General features: G+C 39.4%; 1 protein-coding gene across 6 annotated transcripts in view; it reads left to right on the plus strand.

Moving 5' to 3' along the window:
* numb (NUMB endocytic adaptor protein) overlaps window positions 1–26,370 on the plus strand; it is a 45,943-nt gene extending 19,573 nt beyond the window's left edge. For 3 of the 6 annotated variants that reach the window (XM_035868879.2, XM_085663517.1, XM_085663518.1), the window contains exons 2-10: window positions 20,582–20,746; window positions 21,103–21,174; window positions 21,322–21,540; window positions 21,881–22,067; window positions 22,368–22,625; window positions 22,804–22,824; window positions 23,629–23,808; window positions 23,896–24,404; window positions 24,533–26,370. In XM_035868879.2, the coding sequence (XP_035724772.1) occupies window positions 20,609–20,746; window positions 21,103–21,174; window positions 21,322–21,540; window positions 21,881–22,067; window positions 22,368–22,625; window positions 22,804–22,824; window positions 23,629–23,808; window positions 23,896–24,404; window positions 24,533–24,868 (1,920 nt within the window). In that variant the 5' untranslated portion in view covers window positions 20,582–20,608 and the 3' untranslated portion in view covers window positions 24,869–26,370. Of the gene's footprint in view, window positions 1–8,299; window positions 9,114–19,191; window positions 19,215–20,581; window positions 20,747–21,102; window positions 21,175–21,321; window positions 21,541–21,880; window positions 22,068–22,367; window positions 22,626–22,803; window positions 22,825–23,628; window positions 23,809–23,895; window positions 24,405–24,532 lie in introns of those variants that run through there. The other 3 variants (XM_035868877.2, XM_085663519.1, XM_035868878.2) reach the window with 3 other exon arrangements.
* The last annotated feature ends 682 nt before the right edge of the window (window positions 26,371–27,052 follow it).

A 27,052-nucleotide genomic window follows, 5' to 3' on the forward strand; every position in this document is an offset into this window, starting at 1 on the left:
CTCTTTATATCCGCTCTATTTTTTCAACGTGTATAAGTAATAGTACGGATAGCTTTATTTCGATCAACTTTTCATTTCTTTTCTTTTTTCTTTTTTTCTTTTTCTGACAAGCCTGCGTAAACCATTGGGGATTCGTGCTGTAAATTCTTACTGTCTTATTCCACTTCCATTAGTCAAAGTCTTTTCGTTTTCAAAGTGAATACGGTTCTTTGTACTTCTTCTAGAATTATTATCGCAGAAAACGAAAGATAGTTTCGTAACATCCAACGACACGGTATTTTGTTTCGTTATTTTCACACTAAAACGTATATAATTATATCATAAAAGAAAGCTTACGATAAAAGTCAATGAATTTTTTATATCTATTCAGAGAATAATCCAATTCGTTTCAATAACTTGGGGTCTGATTCAAAGATCTCCAATTTGTTTCTCTACGAGAAAAATTAAAATAAAAATTAAAAATTGTTATCGTGCAGAATTGTTATATTATTATCCGACTGATGGTACATCGTCGAATATATTTGCGGTTTATTTTTTTTCTTTTTTACAGAAATTTATCGTATCTACGACGACTCTATTTGTAAAATCATAAATACTCCGATAAACAAATTTTTACCAGCCGTGAAGGTCGAAACCATTTAAGTTGCGTATTTGCGAATTACGAATTCGATCGTGAATAATTCCTTCGATTCAATCAGTATTTAACGACGTCGATGACGGCGAGGATGACGACAACGAAGAAGCGTCGAAACGCTTCGTTAATTGCTATAACCCGATTCTATAGCGCGATTAAGGCTGCGCGTATGCGATTCTCGTCTATGGACAATGCTCGCTCTGCGATTCCATTGTTATACGTTATATTATCGTGCGAACGGCTCTGACAAAACCACTGAGAGTGGGAGTGCATGGGAAGAATATCGGAAAGAGTAAGGAGATCATGTGCTTTCCTTAGTAATTCTTATACAGCGACAACGTATTTTCCATCGTCGTTTTTACCCTTTTCGTCTTTTTTCTTCGCCAATGTTCTTCGAAGGTACTTGCACACAGAGAAAAATATAAATATATAACAAGATATACATGTATACATATATATATATATATATATATATATATATATATATAGAGAGAGAGAGAGAGAGAGAGAGAGAAAGAGAGATTATTTATTTCAATCTCATTTCTAATTTGCGCAACTGACGTGTAAATTTAATTTACAGTTTTAATAAGAAATTATCGTTGAAATTAATGTATTTTGCCAACGATTAAAGAGAAAATAAATTAGGATTCTTTTAAAACTATATTTCCAAGTTTTAATCAACCGATCGCTTTCGCTAATCGGTTTCATTTTCAAGTTTCTTCAACGATTTACGAAGTTATATACGAGCACGTAACAGAAAGTCACGAGCGTGGAAAGCATTTACGAGGCGCGCATACCAAATCCATGCTCGGCTGCATTCATTAAACCGGCTTATCGACCGTCCTTATCTTTTTACGTAACGAATAAATGTTGATCGACCAACCGATGGTAGAAAAAAGGGAGTCCGTGAATATAAAAATTCGTTATTCTACGAGTATCGATTTAATCGAATCGAGGAAAAAGAAAGAAATTTAAAGAGAATAGAAAATTAAAACGAGGAATTGTTCAACGAATGATGTTCGACGACTAAAGCAATGGAAAGCAACACATGTGTCGAGGTACTACCTGCTAGCTCGGTGCGCATGGGAATACGTTGGCATGTGGTTTTATCTACTGCCATATGGTGCGTCCGTGAATGCACGTGCAAAGAGAATCGAGAGGACGAATTGTTGAACAAGTAGAAGAAAGAGGTCGATATCGTGCCTTTCCCTTTTCCACGCGTAGCGCGTATGGATTTTCATACTCTTCGGCACATCATCTTGTACGGTAAAGCGAAGATGAAAGGAAAAAAGTGTTCCATCAGAGTCAATTAACATCTTTCTTCGACTCGGCTTTAACGAGTTCGTCTGGTGTCTATGGCAATAGTACGTCGAGTAAAAACATAAACTAGGACTAGGATAAGTAGGTCACAACTCGACGATTCATATACTTTGTCGTTTCCTCGCGCCATTAATTTCCTTTTCCCGTGGTTCGGACGTTTCTTCGAGAAGAGATGAAATTCTTCTCTTCGTCGAATACGTGGGAATGTTACGTACATGACTGATATCTATGAGAACGAAAGTGACCGTTCCGATGGAAAGGTAAAATTCGAAGTTTGCCAAGTGAAATGGGAAAAGGAGCGGTAAGAAGAAGAATCGTTCTCGCGAGAGGTAAAAGTGCTTTGTAAACGCGAGATATATAACCAGATTTCGCGCGCGTATACACGATAGTATACGATGGTATACGATAGAGTACAGAGGGAGAGTATATGTTATGCTCTTGGAACCGGTTATTACCGTCGTGGTATTATTGTCGTGGCATGTAACGGTATTAAGCTGGAATTACTCGTGGCAGCCGGACGAGTATTTCGGGTCGTTGTAAGTATTCCAAATTGATTTTGGATACCAGTTCTTCTTATGTTCTGGTACTACTCGTGCGCAAAATTAACCTTTAAATTTTAACATTACTCTCGCAAAACTCGTTGCAACGGTCAAACTCTCATGGAGCGAGAGTAGATACTCTCGAGTTAATCGAAATAATGAATTTTTCTACTTCTCATATAGTCGGATTATAAGTCATTAAATACGCAGATCTGGCAAAGATAAGCATTTACGCAAATGACATTAGTTCCTGCCTAATATTTCTTCCGACACCTGTGTAAGCGCACGCGTCCTTCTGCATCGAGAAACGGCGGTGCTCACGTGTGTACATACGTCTCGCCCGCATTACGAGACTTATACGCGCATATATCGTTTGTAACGCTTGTTTATATATGCTTATATATATATATATATATATATATATATATATGTATATATATATAAGTAAACGTATTCGTGCACGCATGCACATAAGTAAATAGGAGTAATGCGAGCGAAGCGAAAGAAGGTCGACCGAAATAGTCGCGGCCGGTCGACGAACGACACCGCAACGCGACTTACGACTAACGATATTTGCGGACTGTGCAGAAATAAGGATCAAGGTCGATGGGAGTAGAAGCTCGATACAAGAGACAAGAATTAATTTATCGATCGACACGATCTATAACGTATCATTGAAATTGTCTTCGATGAATGATTTAAAAAAGAAAAATTTTTCTTTTTCATTGACGATATTTATCAATGATATCTCGAATCATTGATAAAGAAGAGAGAATCCGATAATAAATATTTTTTTACTATGAGGAATTTATGCAGCAAGATAAGACGTGTCTCGTAATTACGGTTACTCCTTATGAAGAATTTCATAGCAAGTACCTTGGCTACGGTACCTTATGGATACGATGGAGATCCGATAAATAACATTACTTCGAGGCCGATGATCTATAGTGCTAACGCACCACGCACGCGATCCCGATACGCTTATCTCTCGTCTAAGAGCTACGACGACTCCTCCTGATCACGCACGAATCGTAGTAACGCACCTTCGCCAAACAAGCTTCTCGTGGATTAATTAATGGCCGTGCGTCGATCCGGTACGGGAAGTCGTGAGCAGATGTCGAGATTTCCTCGCGGTGCCCTGCGTGTCACGAAAAGTAAATCAACCGAGGCCAGCTGTCTGGAGAAACTATGCAGACCGCCGCCACGCCATTCACTCGGCGGCACTTTTCCTACGTGCGCATCGCGATCGAAGATCGAAGTGAGTTCGAGTTACGAGGGACGCTGACTCGAATGGACATTTAAAGCGTTCTTTCTTATCTAATCTTAACCAAGAACGTAAAGTGCTTCCCGCCTTTTCATTTACCCATTTTATATGGATCTTCGAAGAAGCAAATTCAATAACATCCTCTAGTTTTATGACTTATTGCCGTCTCTTGATGAATATCTCGTCCGATAAAAAATGTTTGACGAATTCAATCTTAGAACCGAATGTTTCGTTCGAACGATAATATATGCCTCTATCGACGGCGTTAAGGAGTGAGACGAATGCGAGATACTTGTTCTAAGAATATAGGATACATGATCGGTCACGTGGGATAAATAGACTTTAGAAAAGGGCTGGTCGCATCGGTGCGTAGCCTGAATTAACGTCGAATCGCACGGCTTCTTCGAAGTAATGCAATTATGCAATTAGATCAAATCGAGTCAAGGTGACTCGAAAGTATCTACTATATACTCCACAAAACTGAGAACGGCCTGAAAAATATCCGTAAGATAAATAGATGGGATAATATCGTTCCAAGGGTTACATATTCGTTTAAGAGGGAATTATTTCTCGATTAATCTTGCACGAATATAGCGTACGATGATGATGCCATGATGTAAATGTGATCTCGATTTTAACGTATGGTTAATATAAGTTTAGACAACTTTAACAGCTTTGCGCTTAACAGCTGCCTTTTTCTCGAAAACGATGTGAGCTAGTGTACGCATCGCCACGGATCGCTGTCGAAGCAATTTCGATTAAGTTGCGGTCTCTAATCGAATACGTTTTCGGAGAACATGAAGAAATGGCGGTGTAGGATTATGCACAGATGCAGTATTATCGATTAATGTCTTCTCATACAGCAGCGATATTTCTCGTTATAACGATGAGAAGACGTTCGTTATTTTTCTTCTTATTCCTAGAATAGAATTTCGACGAATCAACGATTACTATGCGATTATATATGCATATAGTACCTCTCTCTCTCTCTCTCTTTCTACCCCTTCTTACTATTCTTTATTTCTGACTTTATAACGACCGTATCGTGAATATACATGTCAGACCATTAAGCGAAATACGAATCATTAATAAGGTAAACGCAAGAAAGTTGCGCACTCGTCGGTGTAATTCGGGTCAGCGGAAAAATTAGTTTTTAGTATTTTTTTTTTTTTTTTTTTTTTCCTAGCAACATACCTTTCTTTCGTGTAGTAAGAAATTAAAGTCACTTTTTGCAGAATAAAAAAATTCGTATCATTTTCATTATGACAAAGTATTGCCGAGGCATTTTTTTCAACTGGGAATCGTACAATCGTGACGAAAGGTCGCCCTTCGAGTTCGAAATGGATTTTAATTTGAAAAGAAATATTGCATATTGTAATTTTCCTATCAACTTGTTTCCTCTGAGCAAACGCTTTCTTCGGTAGTATGCTTAACGAGAAACACAAGCGGTACTTTTTATAAGTTTTAAAATACAAAATGAAACTTTTGAAACGTTAATGGAACCAAATTTGAATATCATTAATAGCGCTATCATATCTTGTATTCTTAGAAAAATAAAAAAAGGAATCATCGTAGAATGGAATAGAATCTCCTATGATTTTAAAGACAACGACCTTTTTCAATGAACGATTGGCAACCGTCGTCGAAGCTAAAAGAAATCGATAAAGGATCGTCTCTCGCGAAAGTCTTGTTCACGAGGCGCCTATTACAAAGTTCTCTTGGTCGCGTCTCTTAGCAGATGTACGACCATTTGCCGTGGCAGCTGCTCTCCCCACCAACACCGTAAACCACGGCTATCTAGCCCCGGTGTTACCATCGACTAGATTTTCCTCGACGTTAATAACGATACTCGATGCGATATCTATGTCAACGAAAAAATCGAAGATTGGTATGATCAGAGTTTCTGTTCCAAGGAAACGTCCGCTAGTCGAGGGCAGTTCGTCCTTGCCGGTGACCGATCGAGCGAAAAAACCGGTTCTTGGGACTCGAATGGAACGACTGAGGAGGACGTTCGGGGCCCACGAAGGGAACGAGCACGAACCTGGCTCCCCGTAGAGACCGAGTAAAAGGTACTTACTGGCTTTGCTCGAAGGAAATACTCCAAAGAGGTTTATGGCCTTTTGGATACGCCAAGGAAGATTTCCGGAATCGTTGGAAGAAGAAAGAAAGTACTCCTTTACATACACGTAAAATAAAGATATGTTCGTTCTTCTTTAAAATTTGCACGAGGACAACCTCGAAAGAATTCAGAAAGGAGGAAATTGTTCAATCATCTTGTCGGAAAAATAACTACTTCGGACGGATGGATGGAAGCAACGTTGCTCGCTTTTATACAAATCAAAAGTTGTTTATCCAATTCGCATACCAAACTCTATGCGTATACATATATCGTATTAGATATTCGTATTATTAAACAAACTCAACTACATCAATATTGATCGATGATATACCGTAAAAGTGTAAATATTCCATTTTTTATTGTTCATTATTAAATGTCATAAATGAAACTTACTTTTATTCTATAACCTTGTGTTTCCGACGATGAACGATGGCAAACGTAACTCTCATAGCGAGTATTGCGTTAAACGTTGCGGGCAAAGAAGAAAGGGATAGGGCCCAAAGCAAGACTGACTCGTCCCTGGAGGAAAGAGGGGGAGGGGTCTGGAGGGGCAAGGTAGGGTAGAGGGTAGGGTAGAAGGAACAGGACCCGTTCGAGCCTCGGCATTCGTGTCCGGTGTTTCGTCAGGGGGGGGTTCTTTTACAAGTCGACTCGATGAGAATCTTGGACGATCGGTCGACCTGTAATACGTATATACTCGAACTTACCGATTCTTCTCTCGCTTCTCGCTAAATCGTTCTTTGAATATTTCTCTGTGGTGAAAGTGACGATAACTTTGCTTGGCTCGTACATTACGATAGTTCGTCCGTTATCATTTTTCTTGAAGGCTTACAAAGTTTCCCTTTGAAGAAGACGAAGAAGAGGAAAAACAAGAAAAATAAGAAGAAATCTCGAATTGGAAAGAAAGAGCAACAGAAAGGATTATTCTTTGAAAGTATCGCGGCATCGAAATTACCTGTAGAGCCATAGAATCGAAGGTTCACCAGGTGGCGCAACAAACGACGCAACGTTCGTTGCCAGTTCGTTTTTTTTTTGGATCGGACCTCGATTTTCGAGGAAGAACTTAAGAGAAGATTTCTTCGTTCAGATTTTTCGTCGTTTTTTCAAATTTCTCTTTTTTCCCTTCGTTTATCTCGTTTTGAGAGAACAAGAGAGAGAGAGAGAGAGAGAGAGAGAGACAGAGAAACAGAGAAAGTATTTCCGAGTTCCGGTGGGGTCGCCGAAAGTAGCGGAGCGTGACCGTGGTAGTTCTAACGGAAAAACGTGGGAATTCTCGTAATCGTACTTTACCGATTCTATCAGAGACATCACAGAGACATCAAATTCGGCTAAAATCGATTGGAATGCTATCCTGGAGAATCAGGTCTACGTTATCGTTGATGTGGTAACTTTAAGAGGAAAATATATTGCACTTCTGGTGGAGGAGGAAAATAAATCGAATTAATAAAAGAAGAATCAAAGGAGTAAAAGTAGAAAGTGTGCGGATACTTTTTCCTCATATTTTTTTCTTTTACCCACTGGTGGTACATTAATTAGCGTGCGCTAAACGGACCCCGAGGTCAATCGAGTTAAACGTCACGGCACAGCTTCGCGCGCTACTACGTTCAAGGAGTCAATGAGTTGAAAGAGACTATTACGTGTTAATTCGTTAACGGGATTAAAAAAGTACGTCATTAAAAAAGTTTCTCTTTTTCTTTTTCCTTGAAACGAAACGTGAAAAATCGCAAGGAATAGACAAAAAATAAACAACTCTGTTACTGCGACAAAGGATACGCAACTAGAGAGAGAGAGAGAGAGAGAGAGAGAGAGAGAGAGAGAGAGAGAGAGAGAGAGAGAGACGAAAAAGGGACTTTACTATGATCGGTGAGGCGTCATAGTTTAAAAATACAACTGGCTGCTACCGATCGACATCACCGAGAAGCCATCGTCGTTTAAAGCATATTGTATAGCGAGTGATAGAATGAGAAAGAGAGATAGAGTTAACACGAAGAGAGATAGAAAGGAAGGAAGGAAAACAGAAAGATAATCCTATCCCACTCTAAAGTCTTTAGACGTCGGTGACGTCAGATTGGCAGGGTAAGCGGTACGGAGTAGTTTCAAGCTCGTGAAAGGAAGGAAAGCGAGTAAAAAGAAAAAAAAAAGAAGGAGGAGAAGAGTCTTCTCTTGTTCAGCTGTATGGCTTGCGTTTACCTTTTTACCGGCCGGCTTCGAGGAACGTAGAGCGCCGCCATGTTGTCCGAAGCGAACGTTTTTTTCTGGCGGGCGTAACTTCTGAATCTCTCTCTCTCTCCCTCCCTTCCTTCCTTCCTTCCTCTCTCTCTCTCTCTCTCTCTCTCTCTCTCTCTCTCTCTCTCTCTCTGTCTCTCGTATCTTTTCATCTCTTGAAGTAGAAGTAAAGTTTCTCGTCGACGCATGGTGTCTACTCAACGGAGAGACGTCATCGTGATCGTCGACCTTCGTCATCGATCGCTCGGAGAAGGGGAAAGAGGTTGTTCCGCTGGAGGAGGAGGAAGAAGAGGAGTTGCGAGGGTGGTGGTTGTGCTGGTTGTAGTGTTGGTGTTGTTAGTAGCGGTGGTTGTGTTAACGGAGAAGAGCGCCTCGAGCGAGGCCAGCGGCGAACGAAGAGGTGCCTCCTCGTGTCGCGTGAACGAACGATGCTCGACACTGGTGTTACCGTCGCTCTCGTTAGACCGTACCAAGTCTCGCGATGGAAGTCGACCGTTTCGTGACGATTCGTCGCGTACGGTCGACCGTCGAGAAGTCACCTCGGTTCCTTATTATTTCGTTTCGCAGAAACGAACGTTTGCCGACGTCTTTCGTCATTGTTTCTATCGCGTTACCGCGTTCTCCAGTTACATCGAATTCCTCGAAAACGCCTCCTCTCCTCCGTCCGCTCTTCTCTTCCGCTGTTGAAAAACTCGTCCAGTGTTACTATCAGCTCGTCCAGTGCAACTATCTTACTAAGGAGAGAACTTGTTCGTACTTGAAAGATTTGTGATAAGTAAAGAAGACTTATTTGGGAAGGTGTGTTAATTTGATCAAAATTGCTTATGGTGCTTCGAACGGTAGGTGAAGAAACGTCTTCGTCATTACGGTGTTTCGATAGTCGATGCGTTACACGCTACTGTGCGTCGTGAAAACATTGGTGCTCGAAGAAGAGAAATGGGAAACCACCCGTCCGCCCACCAGCCGCTCGAGAGGGCTACCAGCCATGCTGGAAATGGTCTTCGTCTCTCGGTACGTTCGACCGTCCGTTCCTCTTTCTCTCTCTCTCTCTCTCTCTCTCTCTCTCTCTCTCTCTCTCTCTCCTTCCCTCTTCCCCCCTTTCCCTTATCCGTTTGATGCGTTTTCGCGCGTCAACGAGCGATTTTGTCGGACCTGTCTAGTGCAGCTTCTCCAAATTACAGCGAGAACTTCTTTGAATCTACTTCCTCTCGAACTTTATTGTTTTCTAAATTACATGCCAAAACTTTATGCCTCTGTTTCCTTTTGCTTTCAATAGTCCTTTTCTTTCAAAAAAAACATCATTGAATTCTTCCTTCTTCAGTATCACGATATTCTTCGATTTATAGAAACGAGAACATATATAAAAATATTGTTACGGACGAGTGCGATTTAGTAGATCGCATCAATAACGATCCTCGATGATAATCATCGATTACATGGCATATTGACTTTACTGTAATTGTTGATTAGCTGTTGAAGATAATGATTCTATTAGATATGGAATAAGATCTATACGATGCGAGAAGCAGCGAAACGAGAGAAACTTGATTCGTCTATTATCACCGGTTTTTTAAGTATTGAATTAGGAACGAATAAAATTTTCTTTTACGTGGGCGAATTTTTATATTTGTGATAGGGACGAAGATGTTTTTCCAAGGCTGTAACTCATCTTCAACATACCTCAATTACGTTTACATCGATGACCATTTTCTCGATCATTATCAATTTTTTTTTATCGACAAAGTTTCTATAACGAGCAATTTCTTTAACATTTGTATAAAAATATGTCCTTCCTGTTGCGCGTGACGTCATTGACTCGTACGATCTTTCTCTTTTTTACGTTCGTTCATTCTTTTGAATATTTATCGTAAGAGGTTCGTGTATATGGAATTCTTGATATTAGTTCGCGGAATGCCTGTTGACGAGTCACGACGAAGTGACCGTTATATAACGTCGTCTTACCGTCGACGTTGCTCACATCTTTGTCGCTCTCTCAGGTAATTTTCTGTTTAAATAGATTTTATTTAAGGATAAGTTGAAATACAGTTGATAATTTGATCGAATCGATGACACTGATTACGATGAGATTGATTCATCAACTAATGGTATAATCTTAAAAACATGATTATACAAAATCGTAATCAATCAACGAAAAGGAGAAACCCACAATTAATAATTCTTAAATATAATTATTATACGATCCTTGTTAAATCATTGAGACTGGCTGAAAAGGAACAATTAACGAACGTCGCCGGCAACGAAATAAGGTCACGAATTTTAATATTCATTTGTGTTATTCATAAATATGGATTATTAGAAATTATAGTTGTTTAAGTCTACGTAAAAAAAGAAAAAAAAAAAAAAAGGAAGAAAAAAGTCAGAGAACTGCTAAATCTTAATCCAATGTGCATTATTTTTCTAAACGAAGGATAAAAATGAACAAAGTTCGATGGATTTCTCTTTGTTGAGTCGTTAGTTCGAGCGACAATACGAATAGTTCTTTGCGAGTTGACGAATTGTATTTTCACGTTCATAGGGAAGCTCGCAGAGAAGTTTCGGACGACGACTTACGACGCGACGGAAGCCTCCTCGTGGCTTTTCGGAAAGTTTATTTTTATCAGGGTTGAGAGAGGAAGAAGCTTTTAACCAGCAGCTTTACGAGTCGCATTTTAATCCCAGTAGAGACGATGCGTTTCTATGGTTTAACTCAGGAAAGAGTTCAGGGTGGTAGAAGGGATGGATATCATTGAAATAACTGACTGCGTCTCGTCCCTTCGTATGTTCGCTCACGGTGCAGCTTAATTACATGCGTTTGTTACGCGCTCTAATTAGAGAAATTAACCATCTACCGTGCCGCTGGAGCAAGTTTCGCTTCGGTAACCCTGCCCCTTTCCCTCATGCTCCTCATCGTGGATTACCCTAATCGACAATCGATTGGTTGTACCCCGTTCTCGCACCGATATATATATATATATATATATATATATATATATACATACATACATGCATATATACATACAACATATACATAATATATTTTTATCGTCAGATCGAACGCGGCAATTTTTCCAACGACCCTTCCCTTTCCTTTACAGACATTCTCTTCTTCACGTTTTTTCTTGTTTTCCATCATGATACATTTCCTTTCTCGATCGATGCAATTATTTTTCGCGATAATTTCATCGCTTGTATCAAGTTTGTCGTTCTTATAGATTTTTGCTTTAGAAATAAGATTTTATATAACAACGATCTTATTTATGGTCGTATTGTAAACTCAAACTATTGCAAGTATTTTAAGACGGCGAAGAGGGTTAGGAAAAGAAAAAAAACATGATTGTTCTTTGAGTTCGCATTTCAGCAAATATTTCCTCGCGTTTCTTTAAGACTTCCTTCGGCCGTCATGGCGTTTGGAATCGCTTCGCTGTCAAAAGCAGAAAAGCTTCCGCTTCCCGTGAATTTCTTGGGATAAGAAGAAAGTTCAACGATGGACGACCTCCTGATGGATACGCGGATTCTATTCGTTAAGAGATTTCAGAGTCAAGCGATCGTTTTGCTAGCTGTCCGTCGACTCAGATTCTAAGTTAAAATTATACTCTTGATCCTTCCGACAAAACAAAGTTTCTTAATCTATGCATTATTAATTATTGCTCGGTTCTTCTCACGGCGATAAATGCCGATGATTGATCAAAGTCCAATGAAAAAGACTCGCCATATTTTAAAGCATTTAACAAGGTCAGGAACATGGAAATATTTATTCACGTTTCTTTTGAAAACCTCGCGACTGTTTTCAAATTACTTAGTTATTACGTTAGGTGTGTAAAAAGGCAGCTGTGTCTATTGTTTAATTATGTAGCATTAATTAGTTTAATGCACCAGGTGGATTCATACGTATACGAATGTATAATTTTGGAAAGTATATGGCAATATTTAAGTAAGATAGATGTAGATCGGGTAGGTCGGCTATTAAATAATAGGTAGGTGGTGCTGTTATCATACGCTCCTCGATTAATCACAATTTGAAAACAATTGCGCATTTAGAGTTTGCACGATCGATTCTCGCTTATATATTTCTACTGGAATAAAAAATTGACACATATACTCGATGAGATACACACAATATAAACGAATAAGAAAAAGAATTCGATAATCGCAAGAGAAATTGAGACTTATCGAACAACGAGAGTTATTAATGCTAATATTTTTCAAGCGAGGTCTTCATTAAGTAGTATCGATTTCGCGAAAGGAAGCAAACTCGTTTAACATCGTTTTAACGCGAAGGACGTTGATGCGTATTGTCACGGAAATATAATCAACTGCCGATATATTCTACAACAAAATGCAAACATCTGTAATAAATAATCGACTGCGATATAATCGTATTACTGTCGAATTAATTAGATATGGCAATTTTCTGGTATATTCCTTAATTTGTAGTTCGTTCAATTGTTAGTTTGAATTGTTAGTTTGAATTGAATGTATATACAAGTAAGTATATAGATTCTCCTCGCAAATTTATTTGTTTAAACACATTGATAAACGAGAAAATTGTATGTATCAGTACATGTGTGAAAACCATTCGGGTATATCGCTCATTTCTTATCGCGATCATACGAAATATTTCTATCACCGATTAAAATATAATACAATTATTTCGTCGTATTACTTCCATTTCAAGGTTCTAGCACATATATCTTTAATATATCGTACGTACGATGCATTATCATATCCCACGTTCTCTTTTATCGTGTATAAGTTTCGACGTGAAGACGAGAGAAGGAAGAAACACCTTCGATTATAGCATGCGGTGTGGATGAGAGAAAAAGATGGCGGAGACTCGCTCGAGGAAAGAAGTAGCGGCACTTTCGAACGAGTTAAGTCACTCGAACGTTGACGCACAAGCGTACAAACAGGTTTTTCATCACAGGAGAAACTCGCGAGGTTCGCGTCGACTTCTTTCGTTTGATAAAACTATTTTGCCACTGGATGTATGTAAGGTACATAACGTAGAAAAGGATGAAGGTTCGACATTTTGAAAGATAATCGACATGAATCTTCATAGTTATGACTCGTGAAATTGATATTTCAAAGATTTATAATCGGCTGAATTGCCGTATTAACGATGAAATTATTAAAACTTTTAATTTATTTCAATGTCGAATGAAATGTCTTAGTATAATTCGTACAATCTCTTTAGAAATGTATTCAAATAATCGCTCCGAAAGGGACTTTAAATATTACAGTCGCTTTATCCGTGTTACTCAACAAGCCATTAGTTAATGAAACAGATTGTTTGGAAACATGTCGCTTTAATGCACAGTTCTATGTAAGTAGAGCACGTGTTAAACTTTTGAAAAGCTCATCGTAAAGGCACATCGATGTAGATACATATAAAGTGTAAGCGCAAGTTTGAGCGTACTCGCGCGTACTAGTGCAAAGCGAGGGGATCGAACTCAAGGATAACCGGTGGTATGCCGATGTCCGCTGGTTCAGAAGTTACAAAGGGAGGGACTTGGAATCGCTGGTATTTAAAATATCGTCGTACATACCTTCGATTTCAATGGCCAACGATTTAAATGGCCTACTTGTCTCGTAAAATTACCTTGCATATACTTTACTTATAAAACTCTTTGGTAAATGTTTTTCAACATTCATCACGTTGAAATCAAATAATAGCGATATATGCATTTATTATTTATTTGTTTTTTTTTCCCCTTAATGATTTATGTAAAGCGTCGACCGGTCGTTGGATCCTTGTAGGTCAAAAAGATAGACATCGATTTTTTGCTCTTGATTAATGCACCTGCTATATGTCTTTGTACAGTAGGTCAAAGTGACAAAACGTTCGAAAAAGTTTGTAAAATGATCAATGTGGATAGGTAGATAATTGATTTTTTTCGATGAGCAAAGAAAAATAGAAAAAGAAGAAGAAGAAAAAGAATTTTTGGAAAATTTCCTTTTTTATCATCTCTCGTTTCCTCGGCGATTCTCCTTCGTTAAGTTTTTCGAGAAAAGTGGCATCTACAAAAAGGGACAATGCGTTTGCTAATGGCAGGACTCGGTAGCAGGAATCGAAATTGGGTTGACGTTGTGCGCGATGTTAAGCCGTGTTGCGAGCTAGACTCCATATGTATGCAGATGAGCGCAAAGGACACCGGCTTTGTCTTCTTGCATACGTCGTCGTTGAGTTGACGTGTGCGTCTATATTATGCTTCTTCTATCTTCTCTCTCTCTCTCTCTTTCTCCCTATCTATTTATCTATCTATCTGTATCTACATACTTATCTCTATCTTTCTATCAACGTATGCGTATTTGATTATATTCAGCAACATCGCCGCATACGGAACACCTGTCGCGGTGAAAGGATTAAGCGTTCGTAGGTGCTCGCGCTATTGGACGCTCAGACTCGCTGCCATTTCAGGTAGCGACGATTTTCATATCCTCTTGATACTCGGCGAAGTTATAAACGAATCGAGGTAGATAGAGGATAAGCAACAGCGGATATATTTCCTACGCTTCTTTCGAAGGTTGTTACGCCCAACGAACGATATTTTTTTTATTTTCTTTATAATTTTTTTTTTTTTTTTATCAAGATAGACAGATTGAAAAGGAAATGCACCATTGGAAAACTCGTACGAACGGAGAATAGATCATTTTATCGACGTTGAAGTTATTCGATCTCAGGATAATACATAGACTTTCGAAGTGGATCTCGTAAAGAAGAGAACGTGTCACCATTAGAAAATTGCCGCGCCCTAAGTTTCGACCTGCGGTCAACGAACTTGCGTCGACGCTATTGCTCTAGGGCTCTTTACGAACATGCTTTCACCGGTGCTTATCTAGGTCACAACAGCACGCTACGATCTAAAAGATCTTTGTCTTCGATCGGCTGACAGTTCTGTTAAACGAAAAGAGAGAAAGAGAGAAACTCGAAGATAGCACGAATCGTGCCAAATTTTCGTGCAAAGAACTCTTGGCTGGTTAACAGACAGATCGTCTACCTCATGAAACTAATAGTTTACAACTATTAATTGCATATCGTCTTTCGATATGCTGAGAGATCGCGTAAAACATTTTTCTTCTTTAACCTCGTTTGAGATATTTGTAGTTACATGCGAGATTGTAGAAACGAAAAAACGTTTACCAACGTGAAATTTACATGTAATGTAAACCACTTGAAATTTTGAACAGAACGAACGTGTTATTTCTCGTAGCTTACATTTTAAATGCAAATCACATTTTTACGTCGTCCCATCTTTTATATATAAATATACATACATACATATATACATACACATATATATATATATATATATATATACGCACACAGACATACACGTATATACACCTGATGCTGACAAAAGTTAACCGGAGAATGAATTAAAAAGCAGGAAGAGGAGAATCTAAATCTCCATAAAGTTTATTTTAAACGGTTCGCCATTGCGCGAATAATTAAAGCGAATTTAAAAGGAATTCACGGTAGAAGCGAATAACTGACTATCGAATCATCCAACAAAGTTGAGAATGCCTTTTGTGAATTGCGCGTAAGACTACATAAATCTTCAATGAGAATATGTTGATGAAGCGAAAACAATGGTTCCGCGATTATGAAGGGGAACTCTTGAGAATTTACTTGGAAAGAGGGATTCTACATTGTTCAGCTGGAGAATTCTCTTGTTCGCGCGGTGTTCAATTAAAATTTCAATCAGTGCCGTCCGCGGGCGCTGTAAAAATCAAGCAAAGGCTCGAACTGTAATACATACTATACAATGAAAATTATTAGAAGAGATCGCGTTTTATTCACGCTCGACGATCATTGTTCGGTCGATATGACCACCATTTGCATTATATGATTGGTGAAACAATTGACGTATTATAATTTCGCTATGTTCTTCTCTCATCGATCTTCAGACATTTTTTGCTGAAACAAAAAACAGAAACTTTTTCCTTTTATTCTTTTGTTCATCCATCTACGTAATTATTTGTGTATTATGTAATATTATATACGTACGTATTGTACGATTGGTGTCAGATAATATTATCTTTTCAGTTTAGAACCGTCGAGTATTTCACTACCATAGCATCACAACCATGATTCACGAAAGAAATTAGTCACCAAATTCTCTTTTGACCCAAGAGTATCTGTCTACTCCCTCGACTGTAGTAGGATATTGCTACGCTTTTTTGACCTGGCAACGTTTGAACACGGCACACGGGCGTATGCTTATGCATCCGACGCACGTAGTATACCATGGAGATGCACATTCCCCATCGCCATCTTTCCTTTCACACTCGAAGGTCGTGTCGGAGCTATTATCATACGAGAAGAGTTACTCGTAAGGATTCACAAGGAGTTATAAGGAAAGTTTGACGAAAAATGTCGTGAATTACAAATGGTGGATTAATCATTGATCAGACTTTTTGAAATTTTACTCGTATAATGTTATTCGTATAAAATGTTTCGTATGATATTCGAATAAGCGACATTGGCTACAAATAAATGACATATTTTTTTTTTTTTTTTTTTTATATATCCATCGATATCAGAGAAAAGTTATTTCAAAGGAATCAATGTAAAGATAGTTCTTTAAATCTGACTTTTATCAAGTCGGAATTGCAAATTTTCTTGAAGACGAATCACTATCTTTCGGATTCTTTCAGCGTTAGTCACTGTACATATGAGTCACAGATCAACTTCAGATAAAAAGAAAGTGGTTGAACTCTCTTCGAATTCTTTGAACAAAGGTGCGGGACGTAAGTCATCAACTCTTTTTTTATTTTTCTCTACGCTCTTCTCCTCTGTGTCTCCCGTTTTATAATACGTAGATCGTTTCGTAAGTACCCGATAACGAATAAAATTCTAACTTTTTAAGGTTCGGTCGAACAAATGAAACGAGAATTAAGTGATATGATCGATACACATACGCACACACATATTCGAGTTGAATAGTAGTACGTTGGTTATATATCACGTTGAGTCAAGTATACAGGCGGCGCTAATAACGCAGAGTCCGTCGTATCGGGCTCATTAAAGCGTATGCCACATAATAAAGAGGGGAGCTGCTCGAAGTGCAGAAGCGTAATTCGATTGAACGAAGTTATCAACGACGCGACTCGATCTTCGCGTATGCAGTTTATATTCGACGTATAGAAACGTATGCAATTTATATAGTTCGTATATGTCGATTTTAATACCTTTAGAAATGAAACGAGAAACACAGAGACATGCAAGCCGTCAAAAATATATAAAATTACGATCAATGTGGGAACGCTAGAAACATTTCACATCTCACATACTCGTGACGCTTGGTCAAAAAGAGTTGACTGTCATTGACGCGCCAAACGACAGTAATAAAATATTTATGAGCCTGTGTAAACGATTTATATCATCATTTGAAGACGGCCTGCGCGTTAGAGATCTCTTGAAAAACGGACGTAGTCGAAAGTTTTTGCGTCCATAGAAACGCTTTTTGAATTGCTAATGAACGACTCGTACCTTCCTCGATCGTTTCTTGAAATTCCCCTACCGAGAATCTTATATTATTCTCCTATATTCCTTTTAACGTTCAAATGTGCTTAAACGCATGATAATATAATTTTTCATACGTTTCTCGTAACGCATATCATTTTTTTTTTATATTAAATTGCATAAAAAATGACATGCTTATTGATATTACAATTGATATAAGTACACGTGTACGATTTGTACGAGTAAGAGGTAAGTAAGGACATCAATTTGTAATATCATATGGCACTTGGACTCTTACCGAGAGCGTAACCGATGCGGTTTGCATTCTAAAGTAGCGTATGGATAGTCCGGTTGAATGCGTTACAAGTGTTTATTCGAGAACGATTATGATCGTCGTTGCGAAGGGCTGGGAGGAGAGCAAGAGGGTAGATTCGTTCGTTCGAGTCCGAAACGTAGATTCGTTTTCAATGAAAGAACGACGCGATCCACGCGACCGTTTTACTCCGACGCATTGGTAAGCCTATTACCTTGCTAAGTAAATACCGTGGGTAATCCGATTGCGTCGAGAGTGCTTACTTTCGCACGTTTTAACCATTAGCGAGACTTTCCTTTCATCGTAGCAAGAGTCTCTCCGAGTACTGTCACGAATATCGTCCTATCCTAGAGGGTGGATTATTTTCGTTGTTCCTTATTTTTACGAGGAAATTAAAAAAAAAAAAAAAAAAAAAAAAAAAAAAAAGGAAAAAAAAGACGAGCGGAGAGCAACGAGAGTGAGACATAGGGTGCAAATTCGTTTCATTTCTCTTCAGTAATCGTTGTAACGTTACAAAGATGACATACGTTCGTACGTACGTACGTTGATCGTTCTCGTAGACCTTCGCGTATCGTTTGCTTATACGTATGTAGATACATAGTGCGCGAGAGTGATCGAGAACCGCTCATTCATTGCGAAAACGTGTGTTAATATTAATCCGTGAAACGATTGAACGAATCTTCAAAATAGCGAGCGTTTACAGATCATTTTCGCTTCGCTTTTAATCGCACTCGATGGACGTTTTGTATGTTACATTTTAATTTTAACCAGCGCGATTAATGAATATTCCTTTTTCTTTTATTCAGTGCGATGACATTTTAATAATTTTTTTTTGTATTTAATTTTATAAATTGTAACGCGTTTTCGAATTCCGACAAATTATCTTTGAAAATCTTCCGTTCTTCTCTTTCGTTCATTAACGAAGAACCTTCTCGGTTTTTATAATTATCGCGTTCCTACGGTTGACAGGATCGATCTTTATTTCCTTCCGTTCGGGCACAAAAGACCGGATCGATAAATGAGTCGAATAAAAAAGAACTCACCCCTAAAAACTGTGTTCCCATGTCACGTACACGCATGCCGCCTGAGATTGATACGGTCAAAAGGGATTGGGTCGGTGGTGGTTCTACGTTTTGTCGATTTCACTAATATTTATTAGAACTTATATGCAAGAAATAGGAACGAACAGAAGCTGTGGTTTAACGTGGCGCTGTGTCATGAGCGTGAGATAGAGTCAGTGTTGGTTATCTAGCATAGACCAGCCTCGAGATATAGCTCACGTGGCCTATTTGCTTATCCATTACGTGATGCCTGAGGGAATTTCGCAAGACAGGTAAATAACTTTGCTCTACGTGATCGATCTCTTACTATACAAACGTTCGACGGATTTTCTTTCCGAATGAAAATAATCTTTCCAGACGAATTTGTCTGTAACAGATCTAAAAGATACAGTGAGATCGAATGGGTTTTAAAAATTGAGATTGACCTCGACTAAGATTGCGTTTTCTCAAATTGTTGCAATTATTCCCGATAATAGTATAGGCTATAGTTTAAAATTGGAAAGGAGAAAGGACTGTAGGTATATAATTTGGTTAAGAAAACGGCGAAACGAGGGAAGAAGAAAGCTCGATGAAAGGTGATATAGGACCAAGTCGAAGAAAGAAAGGAAAAAAAAAAGAAAAGAAAGGTACAGAAGGAGAAGAAGGTTTCCCAGCGGGTCTCTCTCAGTTCTTGATCCCGACGGTTGGCTCTTAGGGGCACCGATTTAGGGGGAGAAGGTCCGTGTTCGGAATTAGGGGAGACTCTGAGGTGGGGTTGCGATATAAAAGATTCTTTGGGAACCAGCCTCAAGATTCGATCACAGGGGTTTTTTATATCGTCGAGTCGACGACGACGACCGTTGGTAGAATCTGCTTCTCGCACCGCGGTCACTTTCTCAAGGTTCCAAAGTTTTTAGGGTTTTAACGATTGATCGACTAAACTCGACTACCAGAATCCTCTGGGAATACCCTGGAGGATTCTTTCTTGAGTTCGAAACTGCACCCATTAAATCTCATTTGTCATCGATTTTATTTCGATGAATGGGGAGCTGTTCTCCTTCGGTCTTATCGAAATCTATTTGGTCGAAAGAGTTTCATTTAACGTTCAAGTGTGATAATAATTGATAGACACGATGATATCTTCGAAATATGTATATTATACAGGAAATAACTTAAACGATCGACCGATCGTCATCGATTGAATGACTTCTTACGAGGTCATTCTTTTTATTAACATTGAAAACCCGCGAGAATCCTAGGATCGACAGTATTCTTTCATAATTTAGCAATTGTTTGCTCATCACTGTCATTGTTTACACGTACACCGGTACGATATAATGGACGGCTATTATTATATTATCATGATGCATTGCGTTATCTGCGTTATTGTTCGCAGACGATATTGCCAATCGTCGGATTGAGGAATTATCGGTTTTCTTTTATCGGATTAGGTAACGCGATGCCATTGTTATATCGAATTTATTTTAAACCGAAGCGATTTGAAGTACGATTGATTTCGTTTGCTCGTCTCGAGAACATCTAATCCGTCCTCCTTTAGAGTAATTTTCTTTTTGGAGGGAACAAATACTTTGGTGTATTGTCATTCGTGAACGTTTGTACGAGATAAATTACGTTTCCCTTATTTTATCGATATTCACAGAAGCGCGAGAGATCGCCGGGAAAGAGGATGGACCGGCTGCGGAGGAGCTTTCGAGACAGCTTCCGACGACGAAAAGATCCTCACGTACCGGAATCAAGTAAACCTCACCAATGGCAAGCAGACGAGAGTGCAGTACGTTCCGCTACCTGCGCTTTTCACGTTAAGGTAAGCACCATCGTTTTCGCGATTTCCTTAAGATGATATACGGTTTCATTAGCTTGTTCAAGGGGATGTCACAAACCTTACAAGTTCCTTATCGCCATCTAGTAGTTTCATCGCGAGTTAAACAAAAGGGTGACACCCAAGAATGATCGATCTGATACTAATTGGCTTCTTTCGATTGTTTCGTCATTATTCCTATAGACTTATTAGACCGATCCTAAGATAATTAATGATGACAAATAAGATCTATGATTAGAAGGAATAGAACAATCGATTAATTCGTTACGCCTGTAGATATATTTCAAAACTTTTCAATAATATCTTATGATTTATGTCATTGATAATAGCAATTTTTACAGTATTTAGGATGCGTCGAGGTGTTCGAGTCGAGAGGAATGCAGGTTTGTGAGGAGGCTTTGAAGGTGCTCAGGGTTAGTATAATTACATGTACATATATATATATATATATATATATATATATATATATATATATATATATATGTGGTGATTCACCATCGAGTTTGCATTAATTCAAAGAACATTATCTGCTAATGATTCATTATATGTTTTTCTTGCAGAATTCCAGAAGAAGGCCGGTGCGCGCAGTCCTTCATGTGTCCGGCGATGGACTGCGTGTGGTCGAGGATGAGACGAAGGGATTGATCGTCGACCAAACGATTGAGAAAGTTTCTTTTTGTGCCCCAGATCGCAATCACGAAAAAGGCTTTAGCTATATCTGCAGGGATGGTACGACCAGACGGTGGATGTGTCATGGATTTTTGGCGTTAAAGGAGTCGGTACGTCGGAACTCTATCTTATCATTTATCGCACTGTAGGGTGGCTTTCTACAGGGATATAACGTTGCTTGGTCGGAATAGACATTATTACGCGAAAAAGAAATAATCTATCTTATGATATATATGAGAAGAAAAAAGAACAAAAAAATAGTTAAAATCGAATGAATAAGGTAGCCTTTCTATAATCGCAATAACATTTGTTTGCACGATCAATATGATAATCTCAATGGAAAAATGAATTGCTCGAACCTATCTTATAAAAAAAAGAAAAGAAAAAAGAAAAAACAACATGATCGAGTCTGCGTACGTATTCGATTTTAACATAGATACATTCTTTCAGGGTGAAAGATTGAGTCATGCTGTTGGATGTGCGTTTGCCGCGTGCTTGGAGAGAAAGCAACGTAGAGACAAAGAGTGCGGTGTAACGATGACGTTTGATTCAAAGACGTCGACCTTTACGAGAAGCGGTAGCTTCAGGCAACCGAGTCTTACCGAAAGATTGCAGGATACGCGTGAGCGTGCTGTAGGTCGGTTGTCCATTAAAAACCTTTTCACTTTTACATATTACAGAAAATAGTTCAGTAATGGATTATAAGAAATAACGTTAAAGTCATATTAACCTAATCGTCGATCACATAAAATGGACATTAAGAAACTTGTTAATATACTTTAATGATCTTAACGAGGCTTGCATTATTGTTAATAACGAGACGATAACGATAATCGATTAATCCCATTCATTGAATTGTATTTACCATACGAGCCTTCTTAGAAAAGAAAATTCTAATTTCATGCTGATTGTTATTATTATTTTTCTCTTATTATAGATGTTCCTCCGGTGAAGCAGGTGTACAATCCCTTCGCTATTGAGAGACCCCATGCCACGCCTTCTATGTTAGAACGACAAGGATCCTTCAGGGGTTTTACTCAATTGAATCAAGCGTCTCCATTTAAAAGACAGCTCAGTTTACGCGTAAACGATCTTCCTAGTAATCTCGAGCGTACACGTAGTCACAGTCTTGAACCTACGGATTTATCGCGAATGCCATCGACCATACAGCACATCGTACCTTTGAAACCTCCAGGTAACTTTCGATCTTATACGACTTTATACAACTTTGTGAGTAATTTTTAGTCATATCATAATTATTCATATTTCGACGACACGAACGTACGACGTTAAGTATTATAAATTAACGATAAGTCGGCCATTACTTCGATAATATTCAATAACGATGTACTTCTCTTCATTTTTACAAACAGAGTACGAAGGATATGACGAAGGTCATTATTACATTGTCTTCGTTCATATTGCCTGCTCCCTCGTTGTTTCTTTTGGATCGTGCTCGTTTATGTTTATACGTCAGCCACCTGTTCGATTGCGTTTCAGATTCGAGCGTTTTAATCGAAAATAAAAAGGAAACGAACGCGTAGCTAGATACAAAGATTTATCGAAATTTCGTTGTAGTTTATCCCATCGTATTTGATGTTTTAAAACGATACACACCTTTATTCTTGCACAATCAATAATTTTGTTTTTAGGTGGACACGAAGAGTCGGATAAATCTAGATCATGGTAGTCCAATCATAACGTTGGTTCGATCGTCTTTAATGATAAAGTGACTGTTTGGTAAATACAAAAAGAAAACGTTCTTTCCTTTTTTTTTTTTTTTTTTTTTTTTTTTTTTTTTTTTTTTTTGATAAAACCTCGGTGCATAAAACTATTCGAACCAACGTTAAAATAGTTTCAATTCGTTCCCCACCCACCCCTTTAGATTAGACGTTCCTAGTAGAGAGTCCCCCATAATGTTCTCATTTGAAAATGACAAAACACTGGCTTGTACACGAAAGAGTTTTTTCCCTGTCCCTCGTGCTTCAATAGTTACCGTCGTTACTGGATCAATATAAATTTGATCCAGTGTTTTTCTTGATTTTCATTTTCACGCTTTGTTACACGTTCCCAAACGTGGTTCGGCATGCATTTCGATAGTACTCGGCACCAATTCGCTGTACTTGTTCGTACATAATGTGAACGTAATTAATATCGTAAAGTAGGAAAAAACCATGATAAGAATTTCATTTCGACAGTGAGCCCAATACCGGAAATATCGCCAGGTGGACAGGATAGCGTCTCTGCGATGTGCCAACAGTTGTCCCATGGACTTTCCTTGCTTTCGAGCAGCGACGATTTTGGACCATTGCCTTCCCAAGCCACAACCAGTTCGGTCGCGAAGCAACTTTTCATGAATACTAACAATACACCTCCCGGTAAGATGGATTCGGTTAAAGATATAATAAAAGTTAGATGTATCCAGGGACATTATATCTTAATCTCCGAATCGTGTTCTTTTTCAGTAACGAGTAGCAGCTCGCTGGACGACATGAAATTACAAAATGGGCCGAATCTTAACAACAATAACAACAACGACAAGAACGAGGATCTCGCAAATTTGAACGACGTGAAACCAAGTTGGCAGGAGTCATCCCCTTCGCCGATTCTCGCGGTGAATCCTAGGCTGACGCCTGTCCTAAATAAGGCCAGCAATTTAAGTCCCATTCTTTCGAGGACAAGCACAACCACTCCTGTGGTGATGAGTACACCCGCGTCTAGCGTAGGTGCCTTTGGGACGCCTACAGCGGCCAGTCCCGCATTTAGCACGGCCTCTACCTCTTCCCTCGGCAGTACTTCTACAGCGGTGGCAGTGAACAAATCGACGATTCCAGTCAATAATCAATTAAACAAAGTTGCAACACCAAGGAGCACCTCTCCTAGCGCCAGTGTAGCTTCGGTTTCTTCCTCGTTGTCCACAGCCGTGGTCAGTGATGTCTCTGGGATATGTCCGATTACTATTCCTACGACTCCGGTGAGAGAATGTCAGATTTCAAGAATTAGTAACGGAAGTTCCGAGAATTGTAACGTTTTTCTTATAAGATGGCTCCTAATTCGATTATCGATTATAGAGAAAAAAAATATTTCTATGTGAATATACAGGTTCAGGCGGTAGCAGCAGCAGGTACTCTCCCAAAGCCCGAACAATGGTTAGGTAGTATAACAGGAGCAGTGCCGGTATCGACGGCGCCTCAATCGACCTCCTCTGTATCGCAGCAAGCTTCGAGCACCAGTCCACGAAGAGCACCGCCATTACATGCAAGGGCTCTCTCTCTCGGCTCGGCCGCAATGAGCGGTCAAGCGAGTAGAGGAGGTCCTTCCGATCCTTTCGATGCCGAATGGGCGGAAATCGCAGCTAGGAATCTTCGACAGTCGGCGACGACGACGAATCCATTTGTCGTTCCTAACGCTACTCAGGCCTTCCAGGTGCAATTGTAGCGCCAGGAGTTCGTGAACAGCGTCGCCAAGTACTTTCGCTCGAACACATAGTGACGGCTGCACGTACGCTCGCGCCTCGATCTCACCCACGATCGTAGGTATTATACGTGAAGATGAGAAGGAAGGGGAGGAGAAGGAGAAGGAGAAGAAAAAAAGTCGATTTCTTCCTCTCCCTTTGTCTACTCTCTTAACCGTAAAGACGAGCGAAACTCGACTTGGATTATCGCTTGGTTTTTCTCGTCACGAGACGACGATCCCTGACACGTACCTCATTGTTGTCGCTGTAGTGTTACGGGGGAAAAAGAGACGGCGAGCGTTTAGCAACGAATTTGCATATGAGAAAGGAAAGAGGAGGGCAAACGGGAGGAAGAAAATATCCTAGAGATTCTATCGCTTAATTATTGTAGTTAGAAAACAAAGTATGCGCACAGCCTCGATAGAAGCACGCATTAATGTTAGGAGGACGTTGATGATGATAACGACGATGATGATGATGCACGCTCGACAAATAAGAACAAGGAGAAGAACGTTGAAAGAGAAAATGAGGCGTGAATGCGCTTTCAAAGTATATGTATGTGTGTGTGGGAGAGTGTGTGTGTGTATATACACACGTATATATACATATGCGCGCGCTCGCGCGCGCGCGCGTGTGTGTGTGTGCGCGTGTGTGTCTTCTTGGATCGATCGAAAAAAAGACTGTAGACGACGATAAAAAGAGTACTTATGCGAAGAAAGGCAGCCTTCGAAGAAGGACTGCATATCTGCTAGTTGCATATTTAAATGTTCGTCCGATGACGATTAATATTCGAATATTAAAAGTAATCTCGATAGTCTAGGCTCCAGCCGAGAGCGGTTATCGTTGTTCTGCATGAGACGCAAAATTGTACGCACCAAGATTACGCTGCACAAGAGTCTATCTTCTTATGGCTCTATTTTGAGACATTTTGTTACTTTTTATCTTTGTTTTTGTTTTTATTTCGTAATCGGAAAAGAAGAAAAAAACGAGAAAAAAGCATGAAAATAAACACGTAGTCCGGCTCGTGGTCGTATAAGGCACGTATGATTATTCGTTTTTGATAAGTTTGAAATTGATCGAATTCGTGATATTTTAAACGTCAATGTTTTCACGATGGAACTGTGATATGTATTCGATTGGATACGATCGCGAGCTATCAAAGCACCGACTACTCTACCGTACCCTATCCGGCAAAACGCACGTAGTTACTTAAAATAAATAAAGAATTTAGATGTTGAAATTAGAAAGCAGTACATCCTGCACTATCGTTGTCTATTATACGTATGATCGAATTGCATTTAATATTATCGAGGATTATAGGAGCGATCAAAGGAGAACGTATACTTTCACGAATATCGAGATACAATGTATCATGACGTAATGCATATCGATAAAATTAGTAAACTGAGTGAAATGAAATGGAACGCTGTAGAAGAATGAGAGAGAGAGAGAGAGAGAGAGAGAGAGAGAGAGAGAGAGAGAGAGAGAGAGAGAGAGAGAGAGAGAGAGAGAGAGAGAGAGAGAGAGAGAGAGAGAGAGAGAGAGAGAGAGAGAGAGAGAGAGAGAGAGAGAGAGAGAGAGAGAGAGAGAGAGAGAGAGAGAGAGAGAGAGAGAGAGAGAGAGAGAGAGAGAGAGAGAGAGAGAGAGAGAGAGAGAGAGAGAGAGAGAGAGAGAGAGAGAGAGAGAGAGAGAGAGAGAGAGAGAGAGAGAGAGAGAGAGAGAGAGAGAGAGAGAGAGAGAGAGAGAGAGAGAGAGAGAGAGAGAGAGAGAGAGAGAGAGAGAGAGAGAGAGAGAGAGAGAGAGAGAGAGAGAGAGAGAGAGAGAGAGAGAGAGAGAGAGAGAGAGAGAGAGAGAGAGAGAGAGAGAGAGAGAGAGAGAGAGAGAGAGAGAGAGAGAGAGAGAGAGAGAGAGAGAGAGAGAGAGAGAGAGAGAGAGAGAGAGAGAGAGAGAGAGAGAGAGAGAGAGAGAGAGAGAGAGAGAGAGAGAGAGAGAGAGAGAGAGAGAGAGAGAGAGAGAGAGAGAGAGAGAGAGAGAGAGAGAGAGAGAGAGAGAGAGAGAGAGAGAGAGAGAGAGAGAGAGAGAGAGAGAGAGAGAGAGAGAGAGAGAGAGAGAGAGACAGAAAACGATCGTCCAATTTGACGAGAAACAAACTCAAGAGAGAAACTCCT

Source organism: Vespa mandarinia, chromosome 22 (genome assembly GCF_050613455.1).
Source record: "Vespa mandarinia isolate Hongniang chromosome 22, ASM5061345v1, whole genome shotgun sequence".
Taxonomy (NCBI): Eukaryota; Metazoa; Arthropoda; class Insecta; order Hymenoptera; family Vespidae; genus Vespa; species Vespa mandarinia.